General features: G+C 42.9%; 1 protein-coding gene across 1 annotated transcript; it reads left to right on the forward strand.

Moving 5' to 3' along the window:
- Nucleotides 1-11,892: 11,892 nt before the first annotated feature.
- allc (allantoicase) lies at nucleotides 11,893-22,822 on the forward strand (the record flags this gene model as incomplete). The annotated part of the gene is made up of 11 exons (XM_079216357.1): nucleotides 11,893-11,982; nucleotides 12,550-12,600; nucleotides 13,393-13,480; nucleotides 14,504-14,623; nucleotides 14,981-15,060; nucleotides 19,369-19,501; nucleotides 19,630-19,782; nucleotides 20,046-20,119; nucleotides 20,197-20,305; nucleotides 20,388-20,506; nucleotides 22,640-22,822. 11 exons carry the CDS (start codon nucleotides 11,893-11,895, stop codon nucleotides 22,820-22,822), a joined length of 1,200 nt encoding a protein of 399 aa, XP_079072483.1.
- Between the last annotated feature and the right edge of the window lie 1,160 nt (nucleotides 22,823-23,982).

Here is a 23,982-nt window from a genome sequence, read left to right on the forward strand (position 1 = left end):
CATTGAATCCAAGCGAATATGATTATTAGGATTGCATTACTGGAATTGTATAAAACTTGATGTTTCCATATTTTAAGTGAAATCGGTTGTCCAAATTATTTTTTAACCTTATTCTAATGTTTTTTAACAGCTGCTCAAGTTCATATGATGAGCTTATTAGAAAACATGAAGCATCAGCTTGACCAATTAATGGTCAAAGTTGACAATCTCGCCAGTAAGCAACACTCAACTGGCCAAGAAGTCGAAGTGACTGGAGACCCGGTTCGTTTACCTCAGTGGAGGAAGTGGACCTTTTACTTTTTTGATCCATTTTAGATTTCCTCCCTGGCAACCATTGGACATGATACAAAACGGGTGACATGGAACATCCTCGCCCGCATGTTCAGCGATGACGTTGGGAAGACCATCAATTGGAAAGGGGTGAATGGGAAAAAGTCCTTCAGCAGGGTGGTGTCAAAGACTTCGGCGTGCTGGAAATATCCCCCCCCACTGAACAAACCTAATGTGTATGTGCAGTCAGGTTGAATATTTTCAGAATGAAAGATATGCACATTTTGGGCTGAAAATTAATCGTGTGAAGTTTAAACTAAACCCCATATTATTTTCCGCTAATTCTTGCTACTCTTCGAGTTGCAGACGCCAATCTTCTTTTTTTTTCACTGTTGTGAATGGAATAATAATCTTCAACCAGTTACACAGAGACTTGTTGGTTCTCCAATAGCGATTGCTGTTAACCATGTAACCATGTCCACTGGGTTCTATTAAGTTCTATTAGGTTAGTTATATTAGGTTATATTAAAGGTACAAATTGCTCTATAAGGGTAATATCTGTAATAAAACATGAAACCTTTCAAGTACTAGTTGTCTCATAATCATTATTAGTTGATAACTGTACACAAATAATTGTTTGTCCTTTAATAAAAAACTGTTTTTGATATCATTTATGGTTGCATTTCTTTTTTCAATTGATGCATTTTAAATATATGTTGGTTAGCTCTGAGATTTTTCTGTAGTTATTTTGAGTAATGGAGGATCCGGGCCAAATGAGCCGCTTTATGAACGGGTCCAAATTGAATATGGGCGGATACAGGCCGGATCTGGTCCGGATCTTCGACGTGCATCCGTTCCGGATCCGTCCCGCTGTGCATCTAGCCTCCGATCCGGACCCGTTTTGCGGATCCATTCCGGAGCCTATGATACCTCCTGGGCGGATCCGGAACGGAGTCAGTTTGCTATCTGGGTTAACCCCACATTGCTCCCCATTGCTGTGTCTACGGTGTATAGAGCAAAAATGTAAGTCGCTTGGGATAAAAGTGTCAGCTAAACGAAATGTAATGACGATACGACATAATGACATCAATAAAACGTTCAAAATATGGAATCGGGTTCAAATGATGTCATGGATCCGTGTTCCTTCAGCGTCACGTTACAAATCAATAATTAAAACCGAAGAAGAAGATAGAGATAAATACTTTATACTGTATTCTTTCCCAAGGGGACAGCTCACAGACACAAACATACAGTACAAATGATGTCAAATTACATCATGTTCCGGCAGTTTTCAGCATTTCAAAAGGATCAATAGTCTGATCAGAGACGTGACGAGCTGAAGTGACACCTTCAGAATAAAACGTATTATGTGTATAAACGACATAAAGCAGCTTCCTACCTCTCATCTCAGCGAGGATTGGATCTGTAGAGCAGCAGCCCGAAGGGGGAGGGGTGGGCGGGGTTAGACACATGAGAGATCTCTCCCTCTCTCTCTCTCTCTCTCTCTCTGAGCATGGCGGCTGAGAGCAGAGTGTGTGAGTTAGTCGTGATTCATATGGTAATTAGTGGTGAATATAGCGTTTTGTGTAGTGTAGGGTCACAGTGGGGGCTTTGGGGTTGTGTGACTGTGTGTACGTGGGGTTTGTCGGGTTTGTGTGTGTTTGTTTGCGGCCGGCCGGCTGTCGCTGGCGGGTCACGTGGCCGTGGAGCGTGTGGTTGGTCACGTGGGGCGGGTGGTGGGTCACGACAGCGTGAAGAAGGCCTACACGGTGGTGGTGAGCGGGATCGATGTGAACGGCGCGCTCGTGTCGGTGATGCTGCTCTCTACGCCGGCGGCCCGGGTCACCGCATCCAACGTGCCCCCGTTCATTAGAGACGAGGCTCTGGCCAGAGAGCTGGCGAGGCACGGAAGGTGGTCTCACAGGTGAGGAAGGTCTCCTCAGGGTTCAGGTCTCCACTGCTGAGACACATGGTGTCTCACAGGAGGCAGCCCCTCATGGTCCTAAGCGACCGGAGCAAAGACCTCAACCTCGTGGTTAAGGTCAGGGTGGAGGACTTTGAATATGTCATGGTTACGACCTCAGGGTCCCAAAATGTTGTGTGTTCAGAAGGGATAAAGTTAGGTCATTTGAGTCTTTTTGAAACTACTTCTTATTGTTGGACTTTTTTGTTTGCGCATTAAAGCTGTTGAGTCTGTTGAATTGTTATGTATGTTATAATACCTCATGTCCTGAAGATGCACTTTGGGGTTTTTAATTAAAATACAGCTTAGTGAGTGTAAAAGTGTCAAATTGAGTTCCCTCTCTAGCATCGCCACCAGCTGGTCAGAAGGAGGCGGGTGAGGATGATGATCATGAAGAAGGTGAGGAAGATGTCGTGTTGGGAGGGAATGAGGCTAACAGAGGAGGAGGGGCTTAGAGCCGGTCATCTGAAGAGGAAGAGGAAGTGTAGGGGGGACGCTGGAAGTTCTCAGCCAAAGAAGGGAGCAGTGGGCTCCAGGAAAGCTGGGGGAGGAACAGCAGAGTCTGAGTCCAGTGAGGAGGACTCTACTGGTAGTGAATCCTCTGGGTGAGCAGAACGACTCTACTGGTACACAGTCAAATTGACAGTTCTAATGCAACACTTAAAGAGTCAAATGTAACACTAAGTCAGTGATCATATGGTCCCTAGTATCTACAGTGTTAATCTACAGTGTTTCAGAGTAATTATTTACATTTGACACTAATGCTGTGTTCACACCAGACGCGACACGATTTTGTCGCACGACCAGATTACATGCAAAGTCAATGTACAGACGCAACAAGAGTTGAAATTTCCCAACTCCGGCGACAAAGTCGCGTGACTCATAGTTGCGTCAGTCAATCAGCGTTGAGAGGCTCCACCCGTCACCACCGCCGTCTTGCCGCCGCTGAATCAAACTGCTGCTGGTCTGAAGTAGCGCTGGTAGCGGCCGTCATTCAGACACTACTGTGGGACTACGGATAATATTATGATCCCAGACACCATGGAGTTTGATGTTCCAACGTATGTGGAGTTTGCACAAGTATAAAGCATAAAAACTAGAGTATAAAGTATAAAACTAGTGGTTATTTGCATGGTGGATGAAGGAAACGGTATCCGTTTTACGGAGATAAGCCAGACGCAGTTCCTGGAGGAGTCGGTGAAATTCACTGAGCTGTGTGCGGCTACGGATGATGTTATGCACCCAAACACGAAGGCGTTTCATGTTCTGACATGTTTGGGACTTCCACAACAAGTATAAAGCAGAAGTAATGGTTATTTATTCCATGGTCGATAGCTTCTCAACGCTGATTGCGGCTCTTTAGTCCATCTGTTGCGGCTCCCTGAGGCTTTGACAAAAAACACAAAAAAATGTTTTTATTTTATTCTAAGAATCTAAGAATTTTATTTTAAGAATTCCTCTTATCTTGGCGTTTGAGGCGATATTGGGTCACTGAAAAAATATATATTAAATTAAATATTTCTTTAACTAAAATGTGCATCACATCCTGTCACGAGTTATTGATCCTGGAAGTCCGAATCTGTGAATCTCTTTACCGGACTCTTCCCCTGTAGGTGCTATTTGTGATTCACAGAGCTCCGCCCTCACTAAACTATCAACAGAGAAAGGTAGTTTAATTCTGCGTGGACGTATTAATTAGCTTTCAATGCCAACGATGCTGCTGACCTGTATGCTTGATATGTGGCGAGGAGTTAGCAAACAACAAAGCATTTTATGTTGAAAGACTCTTCCAGAACAAGCACACAGCATCTGCTGAACAGTATCAAGCTGCAGAAGAGCGATTTCTCAACTGCTGCAGCAAACTGAGCAAAGTAAATGTCTCCAAACTCCAGTACTGCTGCTGGTTCTGTGTCAGCTCATGAGACAGTGAGGCGTCGGCTCGTGAAAACGGATCCGTCCTCCTCCGTTTGCAGTGCTCTAAAAGTCTGGCGTAGTGAGGACGCTCAGTGTAAACATAGCAAAAGATATGCGTTTTAAAATGTAAACCTCACGTGAGGATGACAGATATCAAACCTGCTACCTTGTGGTTACAGGACAAACACTCTACACATGAGCCACATATATAGATGGACCCAAGGTCTGCTTAGTTGTGTTTTTAATGGACCTCACACATGACTATTTTTTTTTCTCCTCTTCATAAGAGTTTGATAGTTATAAACAGGTAAAATAGCAATACAATGTCAACAATTGTCTTTATTCTTGTTCTATAATTTCATAAATACACATTTATCATCGTCCTGGGGGGAGACAGACGACCAGTCTCTCTGCCCGACACCGTACACCCTCCGTCTGGCTATCCCTCCGTCTGGTAAGACAAACACATTGTATAGCTTTGTTATTATCATTAGAGTGTGTGTGTGTGTGTGTGTGTGTGTGTGTGTGTGTGTGTGTGTGTGTGTGTGTGTGTGTGTGTGTGTGTGTGTGTGTTATTAATGCAAACTAGGAGTAAGCAAACATAATTATAGTTATGTGCCTTTGAACACAGCTCTTACGTTGGTTTTGAGAATTTATCAATACATTTGAAATCATCAGTCAAGTGCAGGACTATCTTTCGAAGGGGTATGAGACATGATATATACTGAATTGTATTAATAAGATGTCGTTATTATGTCAAAGTGTTGGAATAAATGTTAAATATTTAACTGCAAAGTAGTATTGCGTGATACTTTTTTTTGCATTGAATCATACTGGGATGTTTGCTGAAATTGATTGGCTGACCCTAGAAGCGGGAGCATCCTGGTGGACCTACAACACACAGGATAGTGGCCAGTTCATCATTCAGTTCACATCATTATGTCCAAAAGCATATCAGCAGAGACACTAGTAGACATTGTTCTCCTACAGTAACATGTTGGGAACACCACCATGAACTGGCATGCAGTAGATGACTTCAGAGCACTTCAGACTTCAGAGCTGAGAGCAGAGAAGAACAGCTGACATCTGTCAAGCTGCAGGAACTCAATCTGCTTCTAGAAGAAATATGAAGAGATCCAATCTGTTCATAATCCATCAGATGTGTTCAGGTTTTAAATGTGGAACTCCACTTCACAAGATTTCCTGCAGCTGGTAGCAGACATGTAGAAGCAGCTCACGGAGGAGAATTGATGAATATTAACGTTTAGGACAAACTCATCACAGCAAACGTTCAAATGAACCTGGAGCACAACAGGTTGCTAAAAGATGTGAACTGATGATGCTTTCTATCACTTTTAGACATCTGTTACAAAATGTATTGAACAGTATTGATCCAGATTCTTCAGAGCAGATCAGAAAATATAAAATGTTATTTAAAAATACCAAATACAAAAAAGTCAGTATCAAAATTATTATTATTTTTAATTACTTTAACAGTTATTTGCTGAAAGATTATTAAGGTTTGGTTCTTTACGTGTGATTAAATTTTTTTTATTTTTATGATGAACATTGAGTCACTCAAGTGTGTGTGCATACATATATATATATATATATATGGGCACAGAGCCAGGGTGTTGCCACATATAAAAGCCTATAACATGGACATTGAATACCCTATGCAAACAAAACAGCTTGAAATTTCATTTTTGTAATCTCAAAAGCTTTGGTCATGTTAATTTTCAATTGTCTAGTAGAGAAATATGATACAAATTCAAATACATTTCTTAACCTTTTACACAGTGTTTTAAGCCTTTATAACACATAATAATGACAAATACTTGCCAGATTTTTACATTTATCCTGAAAAAAGGAGCAAAATCATTTTGATCGCAGACAGTCGATGCTCCACAAATGAAATGCTAACCTGATTATGCTTTGGAGAAAGACTTGAGTGGAGTGAATGGAGGGACACGGTCCTACGCAGATTTCACTTGGCGGCCAACCGTCGTCTCCCGCTCTACTAATGGTGAGTTATCTGGTTTCATCCAGCCTGCTGGCCTTATGGACTTGGCTAAATGATTGGTTGTAGGCCTATGTGTTTGTTCTTTCTTGGAAAAACAAACAAACAAACATGTAATGCAAAGCAATGTCTTCTTAATTTCTGTTGTAGGCTAGCTGTTGGTAGGCCCTTTTCGTCGTTGCTGCGCTCCGCTCTGTTTCGGACAAACACCGGACAGTGTGTTGTTGTTGAGTGTGTTGTTATCGTTATTGTTGTTGTTAATGTTGTTGCTGGATGTGTTAGCCTAATCATTTTAGACCTTTTTAGGCCTATTTTTTTTTTTTTTAATGTCTTGTTGTGGCTGAATCTGCAATCTACTGATCCTTCAATACAATATATTGTGGGACTTATGTGTTGCTTGATTGCTGTGTTGATTGATTGCCATAGATCTACGGTTCATGTCTAATTCTATTGGGTAAGCTACCTGCTCAGCTGGCCTATTTATTAGCTTGTGAGATTCTAAATAATACCATCTGTCACCTTTTTGTGCCGGAGTTCCATTATAGGTGGAAAGTTGAACTACTATGCCACCATAAACTGTAAAAAAAAAAGTGCCCACCCCAAAGCAACGTAAGGCCCCCCCGCAAATCAGTGCCTGGCGCCGGGCCTGCCGGTAGGCCTGTCCAGTTATCCAACAGCAGCAAGAAGACAAGTTGTACATTTCATGATTGTAGAGGACGACATGCAAACAACGAGGCAGCTGATGTGAAGTGGAACATATTACCAGAAAATGTACCACTTGATGGATCAATACGTAGATAAATCAATACAGTTATTGATTAAACATGAAGGTGCTACACTATCAGAAGACATTGAAGACAGTGAAGCCACCTCAGAGTCTCCAGTCTACAATGTGGACTCTCCAGAAAACCACTGAGCAGCTTCACTCCTGAATCCTGAATCCTGCAGCTTGTTGTCACTCAGATTCAGTTCTCTCAGACTGGAGGGGTTTGACTTCAGAGCTGATCCCAGAGATTAACAGCCTTCCTCTGTGATCTTACAGTATGTCAGCCTGCAAGCCTACAAAACTACACACAGATTTTCTAATATCGATGCACACTTAATCAATATTTTCATCATAAACATGAGTTGCTTTCATTTTGCTTACATCTTCTTTTATAAACAGACATTTTGTTAAATGGCCATGTCACTCTAAACACATTTAAAATCCTGGTTCTTGTGAAATAACTTCTTCCAGTGTAGTAGTGTAGACCTTGTCATAGAGGCGGAATGTAGCTTGAACCGAAGATTTCTGCAAAACTGTTTTCTAAATCAATTCTTGTTTTTCATAAAATGACAGATGAAAACTATTTATCAGTAGAAACTGAATGTAATTCTTGAAAAAGAAAATTCCCTAGTTGAAAATAGGTGTAACAAAAAAGGTTTAAATCTAAATTTGACTGAACATAAATCATTTAGTTTTGAAGATAACATTGAACCTGAGGCAAATTTGTATTAAATAATAATACATTATATTTGTATTGCACTTTATATTTGAGCAATCTCAAAGTGCTACAGAGCAGAATAAAACAAGAACATTTTTTAAGATATATTTAAAAGCAAAGCCCATAAAAGATATTTTAGCAGTAAGCTTTCTTAAAAAGGTGAGTTTTCAGGTCACGTTTAAAAGCCTCTGCAGTCTGTGGGGCCCTCAGATGGTCGGGGAGGGTATTCCACAGCCTCGGAGCTGCAGAGGGAAAGGCCCGGTCGCCCATAGTGCGGAGCTTGGTTATGGGGACTTGGAGGGTATTTTTGGTTGCAGAACGGAGGTTGAATGAGGAGGTCTGTGGGGTGAGTAGTTCTTTTAGGTATTGGGGGGCATGTCCGTGAATGCACTGATGAGTAAGGAGGGAGAGTTTATACTCAATTCTGTGTGGGATGGGGAGCCAGTGTAGTGATTTCAGAACAGGGGTGATGTGGTCGTATTTGCGGACTCTCAGCAGGATCCTGGCAGCGCTGTTTTGAATATGTTGTAGTCTCTGGATGTTCCTGTTAGAGATTCCGGTGAGGAGAGCATTACAGTAATCCAGCCTGGACGATACAAAGGCGTGGAAAAGTTTCTCTGCATCTGTCAGGGTGAGTCTTGGACGGAGTTTGGCGATGTTCCTGAGGTGATAGAAAGCTGTCTTGCAGAGGTGTTTGATGTGGGTGTCAAAAGTGAGATTGGGGTCCATTTTAACACCAAGGTTGGTGACAGATGTGGAGAGAGGGACGTTTTGACCCGAGAAGGTGATACAGGTGATGGTGGAAGAGCGGAGCTGATGTGGTGTGCCAACTAGGATGACTTCTGTTTTTGAACTGTTTAGCTGAAGAAAATTGAGTTTCATCCACGTCTCTATGTCCTCCAGGCAGGTGGTGAGTGTGGATATAGTGGGAATCAGAAGAAGTGGGGGTTGTCCTCATATAGAGCTGTGTGTCATCAGCATAGCAGTGATAGGATACCCCTGGATCCAGGAGGGAGTGGTTTATGATCTTGGTAATTAGTGGAGAGATGGCAGAGGTGTTTGTCTTTAGCAGAGTTGATGGGATTATTATGATCATTTCAATCAGGAGAGACTTGAGTTCTGATAGGCAGAATACCCCTGGAGTCCAGACCCTGGTGGTGAAGAAGGAAGTTGCTGTAACCTGATGATGAAGGAGGAGCAGGACTGATGCTGATTGGAGGAGACTGGGTTGGAGGAGGGTCACATTGGTTTGAGCTGAAATGACAACTGACGGCAGCAGAGAGGAGAACCTATTTAAAAGTTTGACAACAACGCTGTGATTGGCTTACGGAAACTGCGCCGACTCCGATTGGTTCATTTAACATACACGCCCCCAATCAGCTGATGGAGTAATCACTGTGAGATTTAGAGATTGAGTTTATGAATTAACCCGAATGTACAGAGTGTCTTCCTTACTGAATTTACACTTGAGCTTCATAAATCAAATTCTGAATATTATAGCATCAGTTTAATATTCTAAATGTGGATGGTTTCTCTATCATTCATTTTAATAGTAGAAGTCTCTGTTCAAAAGACTATTTAAAATCCTTAAAATATACATTTCAAGTTATTGCTATAAGTGAGACTATGTTTTAACAAATGAAAAGGGTGTTGACTTTGTCCGACACGATTTGTTCAGAGGGAACCGGATCAAAAAGATGGGTGGTGGTGTAGCATGATATGTTCAGGGGGAACCGGATCAATAAGAGGGGTGGTGGTGTAGCATGTTGTGTTCAGAGGGAACTGGATCAATAAGAGGGGTTGTGGTGTAGTATGATATGGTTTCTGCATCGACCAGTTTATGAAAACCTTAGTTGATATTGTTGGTAAAGTTTCTCATAAGAAATCACTTTTTGTTTGTGGGACTTTAATATTGATCTGTTAAAATGTAATGAACACAAATTACAACAAATTTTTGTAATGCAACGTTTAGCTTTGGGCTCTGGTCTCTTATTGATAAACCTAGTAGGATAACTAAGGAAAGTGATCACTTATTGATAATCCTAGTAGAATAACTAAGGAAAGTGATCACTTATTGACAAACCTAGTAGGATAACTAAAGGAAGTGACTACTTATTGATAAACCTAAGAATAAGAACACCTGAGAGAATTGAGGCTTTAAGATGGAACTTAAAAACAACAGCTGGGATGAGGTCTATGCTGATGATCATAATCAGGCCTATGATGCATTTTTGTTCACACAGTCTGCAAAGGGCAAAAGGAAACATTCACTTTCGAAGAAATATTGAGAACTAACTGAGAACCAATGAAAGTGAAGGCAAATATAAGATGTATAAGAATAAACTGACTTCCATTATGAGATCACAGAAGAAGGAATACTATAATAAAATACAAGAGGATAGTCAAATTAATATTCAAAGGACTTGGAAAGTAATCAATCAGATTATCCGAAATAAAGGCTACAAATCTGCATTTCCATGTTATTTTCTAAACAGCTCTGATGCCACTGTGGACGATTTAAAAAGTATGGTTGATGATTTCAATGATTATTTTGTGGCTGTTTAACTATTCTGGCCAAAAACATTGTTGTGCCTGATAACAAAAAAGATTTGTTTGATAACCTTAATTAATTAATTAACTACACATACACGTGGGTCTGAACCGGGCTCGAGAAGCCTCATCGTGGTTGACACTTGGGCTCGAACACCCAACACACATCAGAGTCAAAATGTAATTCTGAAAGTAAAGGCAACGATGATATAACCTCCATTACGTGTATGAGGTCGGGGTCGTTGACATATCGGGGTGTCTTTGGCTTCTCAACGTCCTCTGTAGCCGATCAGACTCTCAAAAGCACCATACAAGAGTTGGGGTTGGGACGACGTTGACTCGTAAGCGGGTCATTTTGACCCCAGGACAACAGGCTGCATATATACATACATACATACATACATACATACATACATACATACATACATACATATACACTCATACGTGGGTCATTTTGACCCCAAGACCAGAACCAGTCAAACAGGTGGTAGATGTCATTCTATCAGGTGGTATTAGTTCCTCATTCCTCTCCCTCACCTGTAGATGAGTCAACGGCCCAATCCCAGTCTCCAATCTCACAGACTTTGAGGCTCCTCCCTCTCTGTGAGGGTTTGGTTCTGTCCCGCTGTCACATCGTCGCACTCACAAACACTCGACGATGTCGAGTGTTTGTCTCTCAGTCTCTCAGACATTTTGATTCCTTTATGAACCCTTTCTGTAAATCAGCATTAGGTGCCGACTTTGCCTAAGGGAATTACCCACAATCCATTGCAATGTGACATTAAACACGCAGTTATCTATCTATATATATATATATATATATATATATATATATATATATATATATATATATATATATATATATATATATATATATAAATAATAACATGATATGTTGCAGCAAAGTACTGTCCCATTCATATTTACACCAGTTCAAGCCCTAAAGCCTCTCACACTCAACCACTTACCAGGTGACGTCAGTGAGTCGCTGAGGGTTCAGGATATGAGGCCCTAGGGGGGACACTGGGTCTAAGTCATGCTGTTGTTTATCACTTGGACTTCACTACTTTGTAGTTTTCCTCTACAGCACCTGGTCAAAAGTCTCTGATCAGACGGTGTAGTTCCATTACCTGTCATCTAGATGCTGGTAATTAACCATCTCATGACAAAGAGCAGGGAGCTTTTTGATAATCTGTTCTTTGTTGTTAAAAAAAACAGCAGCAGCAGAAACATGGGCTCTGTTTCAGACAAACTCTTGAGTTAACTAATCCTGAGTTAACTAACCCTGAACTTTGAGTTCACTAACCATGTACTATGAGTTAACTAACCCTGAACTCTGAGTTATCTCAGAGTTTAACTTAGTGTAAATCCAGAGTTTAATTTAGTGGAAACCCAGAGTTTACCTTAGTGGAAACCCAGAGTTTCCTTCGTTTCAGGGTCCCCTAAACTTGCCCTCTGGAACCGGGCTCTGGAGTTCTCAGTCCTCACCTGAGTCCACTCAGTACCAGCTGCAACCTGACAGTCTTTTTCATTCTCGTTCATCGAGGATAAAGCCAACAATCAGTCGGACACGTCCACCGAGTCAGTGACCCCTCACTCTCTCCAAATAAACAGCCGCTGAACTTTGTCCTGCAGCAGCAGCTTCACCGTTCCTCTGCATGTTCCTCTGGAGGCTCCAGTTGAGCGAGACCATGGCGGAGAGGAGAGCAGCCGTGACGGCAGCAGCAGAGCCGCACTTCCTGCAGTCCAACGATCTGGCCCGTGAGGCGGTCGGTGGGAAGGTGAGTTGTCGTAACAGAGCTGTAGAGATGCATCTAGATGTGTCGATGCACTGAACATATGCACGCACATGTGTCTTTTGATGGGTGGTGACCTGGAAGATGTTTATTATATTCTGATTATTGTTTGGAGCAAGTGATGCAAGACAATAGAGTTGTATCCTATATTAATACTCTAATAATAATATTATCAACAACCACCGGTACCTAAAGACATTTGAGATATGTGCACATGATAAATACAAACATATGAATATACCGGGAATGAATAAGACACTAATATGCAGCTCTTTATGTCTATGCATGGTTGTTAGAGCAGGGTGTTCGAGGTGGAGCTAGTTTGAACTTCTTCATGTCCACATTGGTCCAGCGGATCAGACCCCATGTTGCTAGTCCTTATGCTAAGCAAATTGGCTGTAGCTTCATTCTTACTGTACAGACATGAGAGTGTTATCAATCTGAATGAGCCTTCATGATGGAGAACTACTCCTTTAACATATGTGTTATTGTAGTCCATATTTTAATGTTGTTCTTGTTATTGACATAAAGCGGGTTGTGGTGTTCTTGCAGGTTATTTTTGCGACAGATGAATGGTTCGCTCCTGCTGCCAACCTGCTGAAGGTACGATTCTGATATGCAGAGTAGAGAACTCATAACACACCAGATAAGTTACAGCTTTCTAGAAAACCTTGAACCTCTCCAACTTTGGTCAGGGATTAAAAAGGAGCGTCAAATGAAGGGAAATCTGTTGAAAAGGCATGAAACCCCTAAAACAGCAGCTGTGCAAAAGGCTCCCAGTTGTGTCGGGGGTCCCGTGTCTTGGTGCAACAGTCTCCCACATTCTGGACTCTACCTGAACACATCAGGACTGTTCGTGCAGAACCAAAGGCTGCAGCTGCTGGAGGTGTGACGGCCTTTAAAGGCTCCGACTGAATTGTTGAGTTTAAGACCAACACGTCTTAACACCAGAATTCCCCTACAAACCAGGAAGTGTAGGACCCCAGACCACATGAGCTGCCTGTGACGATGCCTCGGTTTATATGGACAGATGGGTGGGGAGTTGAATCAATTATTGGCGACACAATTATGAAGCTTGAAAGAAAAAGTTATTTCATTTAGTCTGTACACTCAGCTCCAAGCCCACTGACTCCTGAAGGACGTGTCACTCTTTACAAGCACAAATCCAGAGTTTCATCATTGACTCGCTTTATCAAACAAACCGGAGGAAACAGGGACTTTGTTGGGGACTATTTTCAGCGCACGGATGGAACCACATCTGCTGTAGAGAGTATCTGTAGCAGCAGGATAGTGAACATGTGACCGATACCAAATTAACCCAGAAACAGAAGTCCAGCAGCTGCTGTGTGCTGGTTAGTTCTGTAAATATTAATATTAATGTGTCTGTTCGTCCAGAGAGAGCCGCCCAAGTTCAACGCTTCTGCCTTCACCGAGTTTGGGAAGTGGATGGATGGATGGGAGACGAGGAGGAAGAGGACGGCAGGTCAGTACCACACCAGAACTCAGTGGGCTATTTACATTGTCCTTCTTCAGTCTGGACATTGGTGATTTAGAGGGAATTATGTTTAAAACTGTATGATGCTCAGTGTTTATATATTCTTTAAAATAAACATCTATTTACATGAATCTCTCTTTAATAATGAACAAAAACATTAAAATGATTCAAGTGAGCCACGAATGGAAGACGACCTGCAACAAACCTGTTTACTTACCTAATGTATCGATATACAATGTGATACATTAATAATTCTCTAAATGTCCTCAAACAAAATCTTTGGCACTTGCTGATCAGCTGACTCGAGTAAATATGTTTCCAATGAACGGATGTCGGTAATTCTCTTTGATATTAAATGCAATGTGACTCTAGAGGAGAACATAGAGTGTCATGTGACTCTAGAGAGGAACATAGAGGCTTATGTGACTCTAGAGAGGAACATAGAGTGTTATGTGACTCTGGAGGAGAACGTAGAGCGTCATTTGACTCTAGAGAGGATCATAAAGCGTTATGTGACTCTAGAGGTGAACATAGAACGTTATGTGACTCTAGAGAGGAACATAGAGCGTTATGTGACTCAAGAGAGGAATGTAGAGCGCAATGTGACTCTAGATAGGAACGTAGAGCGTTTTGTGAATGAAGAGGAGAACGTAGAGCGCTATGTGACTCTAGTGAGGAACATAGAGCGTTACGTGACTCTAGATAGGAGCATAGAGCGTTATGTGAATCAAGAGGAGAAACGTAGAGAGCTATGTGACTCTAGAGAGGAACATAGAGCGTTATGTGACTCTAGAGGTGAACATAGAGCGTTATGTGACTCAAGAGAGAAACGTAGAGCGCAATGTGACTCTAGAGGGGATCATAGAGCGTCATAGTTGGAAGCTGATTGCGTCTAAACAGGCTTTGGTATTTAACGAGTTTGGAGTGAGAACCTGTTGACACGTCACATGAAATTGTTGTGCTCGTACATTTATGTTTCTGTTTGCTTCTTCTCTCTCGCTCTCTGTGGAGGTCACGATTGGTGCATCGTCCAGCTGGGAGTTCCCGGGCTAATCCACGGCCTTGATGTGGACACATCCTTCTTCACTGGGAACCACTCGCCCTCCGTCTCCATCCAGGCCGGCTGTCTGGGTACCAACTCCTCCGATCCCCATTAGCTCCAAACTAGGCCACTCTTTTAGTTACTTAATGATATCGATAACGAACTCTACGAAAATCTTTCTCCTGCTGTTCCAAATAAACTATGTTACCATGAAATTTATATTTTATATATGACATTTACAGAACAAAAATGTGTTGTTTTGCTTGTTAGACAGGATAAAATGTGCACAAATAGAGACATAATGGTCTTTGATATACAGTCGTCACATACAACATTATCTGTAACTGTGACTCGGGAGGAAACATTGTGTACCTAATGTAGTGACCACTGAGTGTTTGTTGGCTGGAGAACAGAACCTGAACTAACACTGAGCTGTTCTTCCCCAGACAAGCCGCCCCCCTTCAGCCTGGAGGGAGACCGAACCGGCATGGCAGCCTCCGACGGTCAGCTCGCTGCTGTCGCCAAGGTAACACTGATGTGTGACGTGTCAACAGGCTCTCACTTGTTAGCGTGTGTCAATTATTGGATGTCTGGTGTCGCCTCCGGAAGAACTCAGTTCAATAACTTCTCTCGTTCTCTAAATGTATTTACTAAATGATCACAAGCAAAGTAGTAAGCGCTACAATTGCAAAAGCAGTGAGTGGTACAGCCAACACGCAGGTTGGGCAAAGAACAACTGCCCCACAAACGGAAGTGGGGCCTTTCATACACAGGTTATCATCACAGGTTTGTCTCGCCTCGTCCTAACATCTGATTCGCTCTATCCTGTCAAGAGGAGGAGAATCCCGTGTTCTCATCTTTTCTCACAAGGCTGGAACGTGCAACGACCAGTCTGCTTCTCTAATGTCAATATACTGATAAACAGTTGTGAGTGTTGAAGTGCGCAGGCGTGTGACTGACTTCCCTTGAGAACTGGACATTTCATAGACACAACCAACTCCAGCTGATAGCTGTGTTGTACTGACCTTGCTAACCTGAACTTTAATAGATATGAAGAGTAATGGAGAATACATATCTGGATTTATATTATCACACTCCAAACACGTTGAATACAAACACCTGTTCAGCCGCCATAAGCTTCCAACTATGACGGTCTACGTTCCCCTCTAGAGTCACATGACGCTCTACCTTCCCCTCAAGAGTCACATGTCACTCTACGTATCCCTCTAGAGTCACATGATGCTCTACGTATCCCTCCTACAGAGTCACAAAACGCTCTACGTTCTTCTCTAGAGTCACATGACCTTTAGAGCAGTAAGTTTCAACCACTGTGAGAGCTCGCCAGGTCCAATTTCACCTAATCGGTCCCAACAATTATTATTTAGTTGTCGTAAATAATTGTTGAGCTTTGAGCCTGCAATAGTGGCTGGCAGAGTAATTACATACTCTTCCATGCCAGTGGGTGGCAGTGTCACGGTTTGGGGTTTTCTGGGTTCCTGTTTTATTGTGAAGTCCTTGTCTTGTGTGTCCTCTGTGTTCCTGCACTTCCTGCCACTGTGATTGTCCGTGATGGTCTGTCTGCCCTGTTCCCTGATTGTGTCCCTTCACATGTGCTGCCCTCATTGTTTTCCACCTGTGCCTCGTTACCTTCCTCTTGTATTTAAACCCTGTCTGTCTTCTGCCCCAGTGTCAGATCGTACCGTGTGTTCCCGTCAGAGGTACAAATACTTTGTTACTTAACTTAAGTAGAAATTTTGGGTATCTATACTTTACTGGAGTATTTATTTTTCAGACGACTTTTTACTTCTACTCCTTACATTTTCACGCAAAGATAAGATAAAATAAGATAAGATAATCCTTTATTAGTCCCGCAGTGGGGAAAATACAGGATTACAGCAGCATTGCTCATAAGTGAATAAAAGAATAATAAAATAGAAACAAGTAATATAAATAAATATAAATAAGCAGTGAAACAGTAGAGAAGGATATTAATATACAGACTGAATGAAAACAAATATGTATAAAAAAGTACTTAAACGTATTGCACGTAATATTGCACCAGGTGAATGCTAAAGTGACCAAGTTCAGTTCAAAGTGTTCAATTGTCAAAGCGTTCTGCCAGAGTGTCCTGTATGGGGTGGGAGGCGTGGCTCATCATTGACGAGAGCTTCGTCATCATCCTCCTGTCCCCCACCACCTCCACGGTATCCAGAGTACCCAGCACGCTGCTGGCCTTCGTTACCAGCTTGTTCAGTCTCCTCCTGTCAGCTGCAGTGATGCTGCTGCTCCAGAAGACCACTTCATAAAAGATGGCTGATGCCACCACAGAGTCAAAGAAGGTCTTCAGGAGTGCTCCCTCCACCCCAAAAGACCTCAGTCTCCTCAGCAGAAAGAGTTTGCTCTGTCCCTTTTTATAAAGTGTGTGTACGTGGTCAGACCAGTCCAGTTTATTGTTCAAGTGAACACCCAGGTACTTATAAGATTTGACGATCTCAATGTCCAGTCCCTGGATGCTCACCGGTACCGAAGGAGAGCGTTTACCCCGGCGGAAGTCCACCACTAGCTCGTTGGTGGTGGACCAGTTTATCTGGAAGCGGTTTCGCTGGCACCATCCTAAAAAGTCCTGATTTAGTTCTCTGTATTCCCTGTCATCATCGGCGGAAATGAGGCCGATGATTGCAGAGTCGTCAGAGAACTTTTGCAGGTAGCAGTTTGCAGAGTTGTGGTTGAAGTCCGAGGTGTGAATGTAGAAGAGGAATGAAGCCAGAATGGTTCCTTGTGGGGCTCCCGTGCTGCAGGACACCCGATCTGACTCACACTCCCGTATCCACACATACTGTGGACGGTTGGTGAGGTAGTCCAGGATCCATGCAGTCCACCCCGGTCTGCTCCAGCTTGTCCCTCAGAAGTAAAGGCTGTATGGTGTTGAAGGCACTGGAGAAGTCCGAACCGCTATCCCGCACAGCTTGAACCCAGAAATGCACACCAGCGGACAGAGAGCATCGAACAATATTTCGCGTGAAAAGCAGACCGCTATATCTGCGTTTTAAACGCTCCCAGGGTGAAGATGGCAACAGCAGGGTTCGTGTACGTTTTCTTTGTTTGTTTTTTCGTTCATTCGAACAAAAACAAACAAACAAAACATACACGGACCCAGCAGCTCTCCTGTGATGAGCAACCGGAGTTCTCCTCGCACCGGAGCAGCTCTCTGAAGCTGGAGCAGCTCTCCTGCTCTGGGTGAAACGAGCCAAAGTGCTTGTGTCTTCTACCAACAATGAGCTGCTGGCTCTTGTAATAAAATGTGATAATTTTAAATGGGCTTATATGCAGCTGAAACGGGTAGCATAGTGCATCCCACATTTTTCAAGATAACATTTTAAAACATTATAGTCATTATGGCCTTTAGAAAAATTATTGTTTTGGGGGAGGTGGGGTAGTGCACTAAAGGCCCCTGAGACGCGGCTTAAGAGTTTGTCCTTAATGGAAAAAAAATCCCCTTACATTACTTTACTTTTATACTTTTAAGTAGTTTTGAAACCAGTACTTTTACACTTTTACTTAAGTAAAAAGCTTGAGTTGATACTTCAACTTTTACAGAAGTATTTTCAATAGTATCTATACTTCTACTTGAGTAATGAATGTGAATACTTTTGACACCTCTGGTTCCCGTGCCCTTATTGATCCCTGTTTTTGATGCTTGATCCTCTGGTTTTTGGAAGTCTGTTTTTGGTAAATAAATTTACTTTACATCGTTTGGGTCCTAATTGCAACCACCACGTGACAGGCAATAGGTAGCGCAATAATTACCTTGTTAATTTAAGATAGTAGAATTAGGTTGTGGTGAAGAATGGCGATGGAGAAATATTTCAAAAAGAAAAATACAGAACTGGGCCCTGGGAAACTGTCAGTGAAGTACAGTGAAAGTTATCTTTCGTTTGGATTCACTTTCACCAGGGATCCGACTGCACCGATCCCGTTATGCTTGGTGTGTGGGGAAAAGCTAGCAAACAGCGCCATGGTCCCAAGTAAGCTGAAACGTCACCTTGAGACCAAACACCCGTCACTGAACAGCAAGAACAGGGACTATTTTGTTCACCTGCGCACGCAAACTGAGACACGGGTAACTTTCACAAGTGTCTGCACTAATGTAGCAGCCACCATGGCAGGCGCATCAAAGGCTTCGCTAGCAGAGTGAAAGCGAGACACCCAGATGCTTTTGTTAATGTTTTTTGCACCGCGAGGCGCTCGTCGCCAAGACTTTAAAACCAGCAGACCTAGCTCCTGTGTTGACTTTGCACGAGCAGGAGGAACTAACTGAACTGAGACAGGACCGTGGTTTAAAGCTGAGCTTTGCTGATCTACCTGGTTGACTGTTGCCAAGGAGTTCCCCATTCTTGCAGAAAGAGCAATTTCAAAATTGCTCCTATTTTCCAGAACATATCTGTGTGAGATGAGCTTTTTTAAAGTATAAAGTAAAAACAGAGCGACTGAGAGCTGTTGAAGAAAAGCTTTGTGTTTCTGCGGATATCAGCTCTGTGTTCATCCAAACAGGCCTAGGTTTCACACTGAGTAAATATCAACAAATCAAGAATATATGCTGTATTATGCTACAATGTGACATTTTGTGACTTTCTTGGTTATTGGTGTGCCGCCGGATTTTTTTATTGTAAAAAATGTGCCGCAGTTCAAGAAAGGTTGAAAAACACTGCTTTAGAGTCACAACACACTCTACATTCTCCTCTAGAGTCAGTATCACACGTATGTGATACTGCACAGTTAACAGATGACGTGTGGTTTGATTGACAGCTGACGTGATGTGTTGTTTGATTGACAGCTGGGCTCGGAGACATGGCCTGAGCTGGTGTGTGTGTCGGAGCTGAAGCCTGGATACTCAGACTGCTGCCATAACTACTTCAAGGTCAACTTCAACCACAGAGTCACACACCTTCGCCTCAACATGCACCCAGGTACACACACACACACACACACACACACACACACACACACACACACACACACACACACACACACACACACACACACACACACACCCTCATGATAATAACAAAGCTGTACAATGTGTTTGTCTTACCAGACGGAGGGATAGCCAGACTGCGGGTGTACGGTGTCGGGCAGAGAGACTGGTCGTCTGTCTCCCCCCAGGACGTCGACTTGGTGGCTCTGACCAATGGGGGAGTCTGCCTCGGTTACAGCGACGCCCACTTTGGACATCCACGCAACATGATTGGTTGGAATCAGCAGAAATAATTTGTGCCTCAAATTTGTTATGACATTAAGTTCAGTCAGCTTTTGTCACTGGGTCTCACCTGCTGTCTGTGGGGCGACTAGTAACACTGGTAACACTGCACACTAGAGACACTGGTGACACTAGTACCACCGGTGACACCGGTACCTCTGGTGAAATCGGTGACACTGGTGAAACCGGTGAAACTGGTACCACTGGACACTGTTGACACGTGACACCGGTTACACTAGTGTGCTGTGTTTCAGGTCTCGGCCGAGCTGCCAACATGGCCGACGGCTGGGAAACGGCCCGCAGACTGGACAGACCCAAACACCTGAAGGTCTAAACAAACTGAACAATGTCCGCACTTTTCACAACGTACATGAATCACCTGTTGAACGTGTCCCGGTCTTGCAGGTGGACCAGCAAGGGATCCTGCAGGTCCCCGGCTGGGAGTGGGCGGTGTTTCGTCTCGGTCATCCTGGACTCGTCCGCAGCATCGAGGTCGACACCGAACACTTCAAAGGTCCGCACACGCCTCAACTGCTGCTTTCCTTCTGTTGGCTTCGCCACGAGCGGAACACGTTTACCTGTGTGTCTCCATCCAGGTAACTTCCCGGACTCCTGCAGGATTGAGGCTTGCTCTTTGACCCCTGAGGATGAAGGTCAGTGCATCAGCACCAGGTGGAATTCTGGGAAATGGCAGGTCCTTCTCCCCAATCAGAAGGTATGGAATATCTGTAAAAAAGGTATTCTAAAAATGTCCAAACCGTGTAATTATGTATAACAGAGAGGATCCATGAAGAGTCCGTTTGAAGTGGAATCTCTCCTTTTGTAATAAGCTCTGTTTGTTTGCCAAAATGGCCGCCAGCCAACAAAATCTCACAGATCTGGAAACATCAGACTCGTTCGTTAGAGCTGCGCCTCGCCTGGAATCCAGACGAGAGCAGGCGGCCGCAGCAGGAGGCGTTGACAAAAAACTGCAATCAAGTCGGACAGTTGTCAGCTGTCAGCTGTGTATACGCAGGAAGTCACAGAAAAAAGTACTTCCTGTTAGTTCCGAACTTTTGTTTACTTGTAGTTTACAGATCACGTTTGGATTTATTATATGTGTTTATAAATATATTTTTATGTAAAAATGAGTGTGTAGCTGCATCCTTTGGTCTTTTGATGTCTGCCTGTGAAATTCATTTCTACTAGTTTTGATATGTGTTATATAAATATGTTTTTGTATTAACAACCACACAAGATGTGTTTTTAGATCAAACATGAGACGAATAGTCAATTATCCAGTGTGAAATATTACAACTACACACACAATAAGGATTTTATACAACACGTGGTGTTTGCTGTCAGATCTAAGAGCCAATCAGCTCTCTGATGTGGCGACAGCCAGGCGTTTCCCATCATGCACTGGGCCAAGCAGTCGGGGGAGAGCCACTGCAGCGCCTGCCTCGGAAATCGACGGTCGGCTTAGTCTCGTGAGAGTATCGTTGACCACGTGTGCATGACGTCAGAGCAAGTCGGGAGCAAGTCGGACACAAATCTAACCGGCATGCATTGCGCGCCAATCGCCGCTGATCGATTCTGCGCAGAACTGGCTCATCTCGAACGAGCCTAGTGACTCTTCCCTCAGAAAACTTAACTGACAACAAAACTCTCAGCGATGATTTTATTTTCATGAATAAATCTGAACTGAATAAATCTGAACACGACCAATTTAAAGACTTAAGAGTAAACTTCATGTAATATTTTCTTTGGGATGTAACTTAAATACAAGAAACCTCGAACAAAACAGGTTAGCTAAGTGGTTCTCAAATGCGGGTATGTGAACCCCTGGATTACGTGAAGGCACTCCAGGGAGATTTTTTTGATATAAGTGTAATTTCATAAACAGAATTGTATACATTCTATGATAAATCAGAAACTGATTGCACGCTGTGTGCTACTTTTTTTTTTTCAACCAAAATTGCTTTGAACTGGTCAGGGGTCCTCTAGCTAAGAGTTGTATATTGTTAGAATCAAAGTTAGTTTATCAGCGTTGACTTCTTAAATGAGTTTGTGTATTAAAGTGCTTCCTGTTAGTGCATTAAACTGCTTCCTGTTGGTGCATTTACATAAGGCTCGTTCGAAGGAGCTGCACCTCGCCTGGAATCTAGACGAGAGCAGGCGGCCGCAGCAGGAGGCTTTGACAAAAAACTGTAGTCAAGTCGGACAATTTTAGGCTGCCTTCAAAGTATAAACAGGAAGTCACAGGAAAACATTCTGTTAGTTCCGAACTTTAGGCTTCTTGTAGTTTACAGATCACGTTTGGTCCCGACTTGCTCTGACGTCATGCACACGTGGTCAACGATACTCTCACGAGACCAAGCCGGCCGTCAATTTTAGAGCCAGGCGCCGCAGGAGCTCTCCATCGGATGGGAGACGCCTGGCTGTCGCCACATCAGAGAGCTTATGTGTAGTTTTAATACTTAACGCTGGATTGTTGACTATTCGTCTCATGTTTAATCTAAAAACATATATTGTGTGGTTGATAATAATAAAGATTATGTATACAACACATATCTAAACCAGTAGTAATGTATTTCACAGGCAGACATATGAATATGAATAAATCCAAACATGATCTGTAAACTACAAGTAGCCTAAAGATCGGAACTAAAAGGAAGTCTTTTTTTCTGTGACTTCCTGTGTACTTTGAAGGCAGCTGAAAACTGTCCGACTTGACCGCAGTTTTTTTTGGCGCCTCTTGCAGCGGCCGCCTGCTCTCGTCTGGATTCCAGGCGAGGCGCAGCTCTATCAAACGAGTGCTTCCTGTTGGTGCATTAAAGTGCTTCCTGTCTTCCTCGCGGTGCTGCAGCTCCGTCCTCATCGCAGACATCTCTACAGCGAGGCCGAGCTTGCGCTCCGCTCACCTGTCAGTCACGTCCGTATCGTCATCAGCCCGGACGGAGGGGTCAGCCGGCTCCGGCTCTGGGGTCGACCCGCGGCCCCAACCGCTGCTGCTCCGACCAATCAGAAGAGTCCGGCGTCCAAACTCTGAAGCTCCGAACACAGAACGGGTTGAGAGTGTCTGATCTGTGTTTAGTCGAGCAGAAATAAAACATGAAGTTGGTCTTTTGGGCATTAATACTTTTAAACACAAGTTATTAACACAGATGATAAAACATCCCATAATGCTCTACGGCAATGACAGCATATGACTTGACAGCATCATTCACTCAGTGTTCATCTTGTTTTAGTTTCAACGTCTCAGATTCAGTTCATTGAGACATTTCACCAACAAAGACCACGATAATAGATACTAGATATATTTAGTATCTATTATCTAGTATCTAGTATACTATATATTAGATATATCTAGTATCTACTAAATCAGGGGTCAGCAACCTTTCCTATCCAGCCATTTTCCCTTTCTTTTCACCCAAAAAATGTGTCTGCAAATGTGTAGCAAAAGCTACTTGATATCACAGCTTATAAAGTTGTATATATAGTCATATTATAAATACAAAAACTATAGTTTGTTGTGTTTATGAAATTATAGAACAAGAATAAAGACAATTCTTGAAATTGTATTGCTATTTTACCTGTTTATAACTATCAAACTCTTATGAAGTCGGCTACATTGAGGTCAATTAAAATGACAACAATGTGGAACTTTTGTCTTATCAATATTTGTGGCTAATGTGGTAGAGTGTTCGTCCTACAACTGCAAGGTAGCAGGTTTGATCCCCACTGGAGCTTTAGATTTTAAAACGCATACCTTTTGCTTCGTTTACACTGAGCGTCCTCACTACGCCGGACTTTTAGAGCACCGCAAAAGGAGGACGGATCCGTTTTTTACTAACGGACGCCTCATTGTCTCATGAGCTGACACAGAACCAGCAGCAGCAGCGGAGCTTGGAGACTTGATCCACTTCCTGAAAGTATATTTACTTTACTCAGTTTGCTGCAGCAGTTGAGGAATCACTCTCCTCCGCTCATCTGTAGCATGATACTTTTCAGAAAATACTGTGTGCTTGTTCTGGAAGAGTCTTTCAATAATAAATGTTTTGTTTGCTAATTTTTCGCCACATATCGTTGGCAGTGAAAGCAAATTAATACGTTCACGAATTACACTCTCTTTTGTTCTCCGTGACTTTTATGTATTTATTTTCATTGATTGATTTTATCCGTTTATCCGCTCTGTGAATCACGAGTAGC

Source organism: Taurulus bubalis (genome assembly GCF_910589615.1).
Source record: "Taurulus bubalis genome assembly, chromosome: 3".
NCBI lineage: Eukaryota > Metazoa > Chordata > Actinopteri > Perciformes > Cottidae > Taurulus > Taurulus bubalis.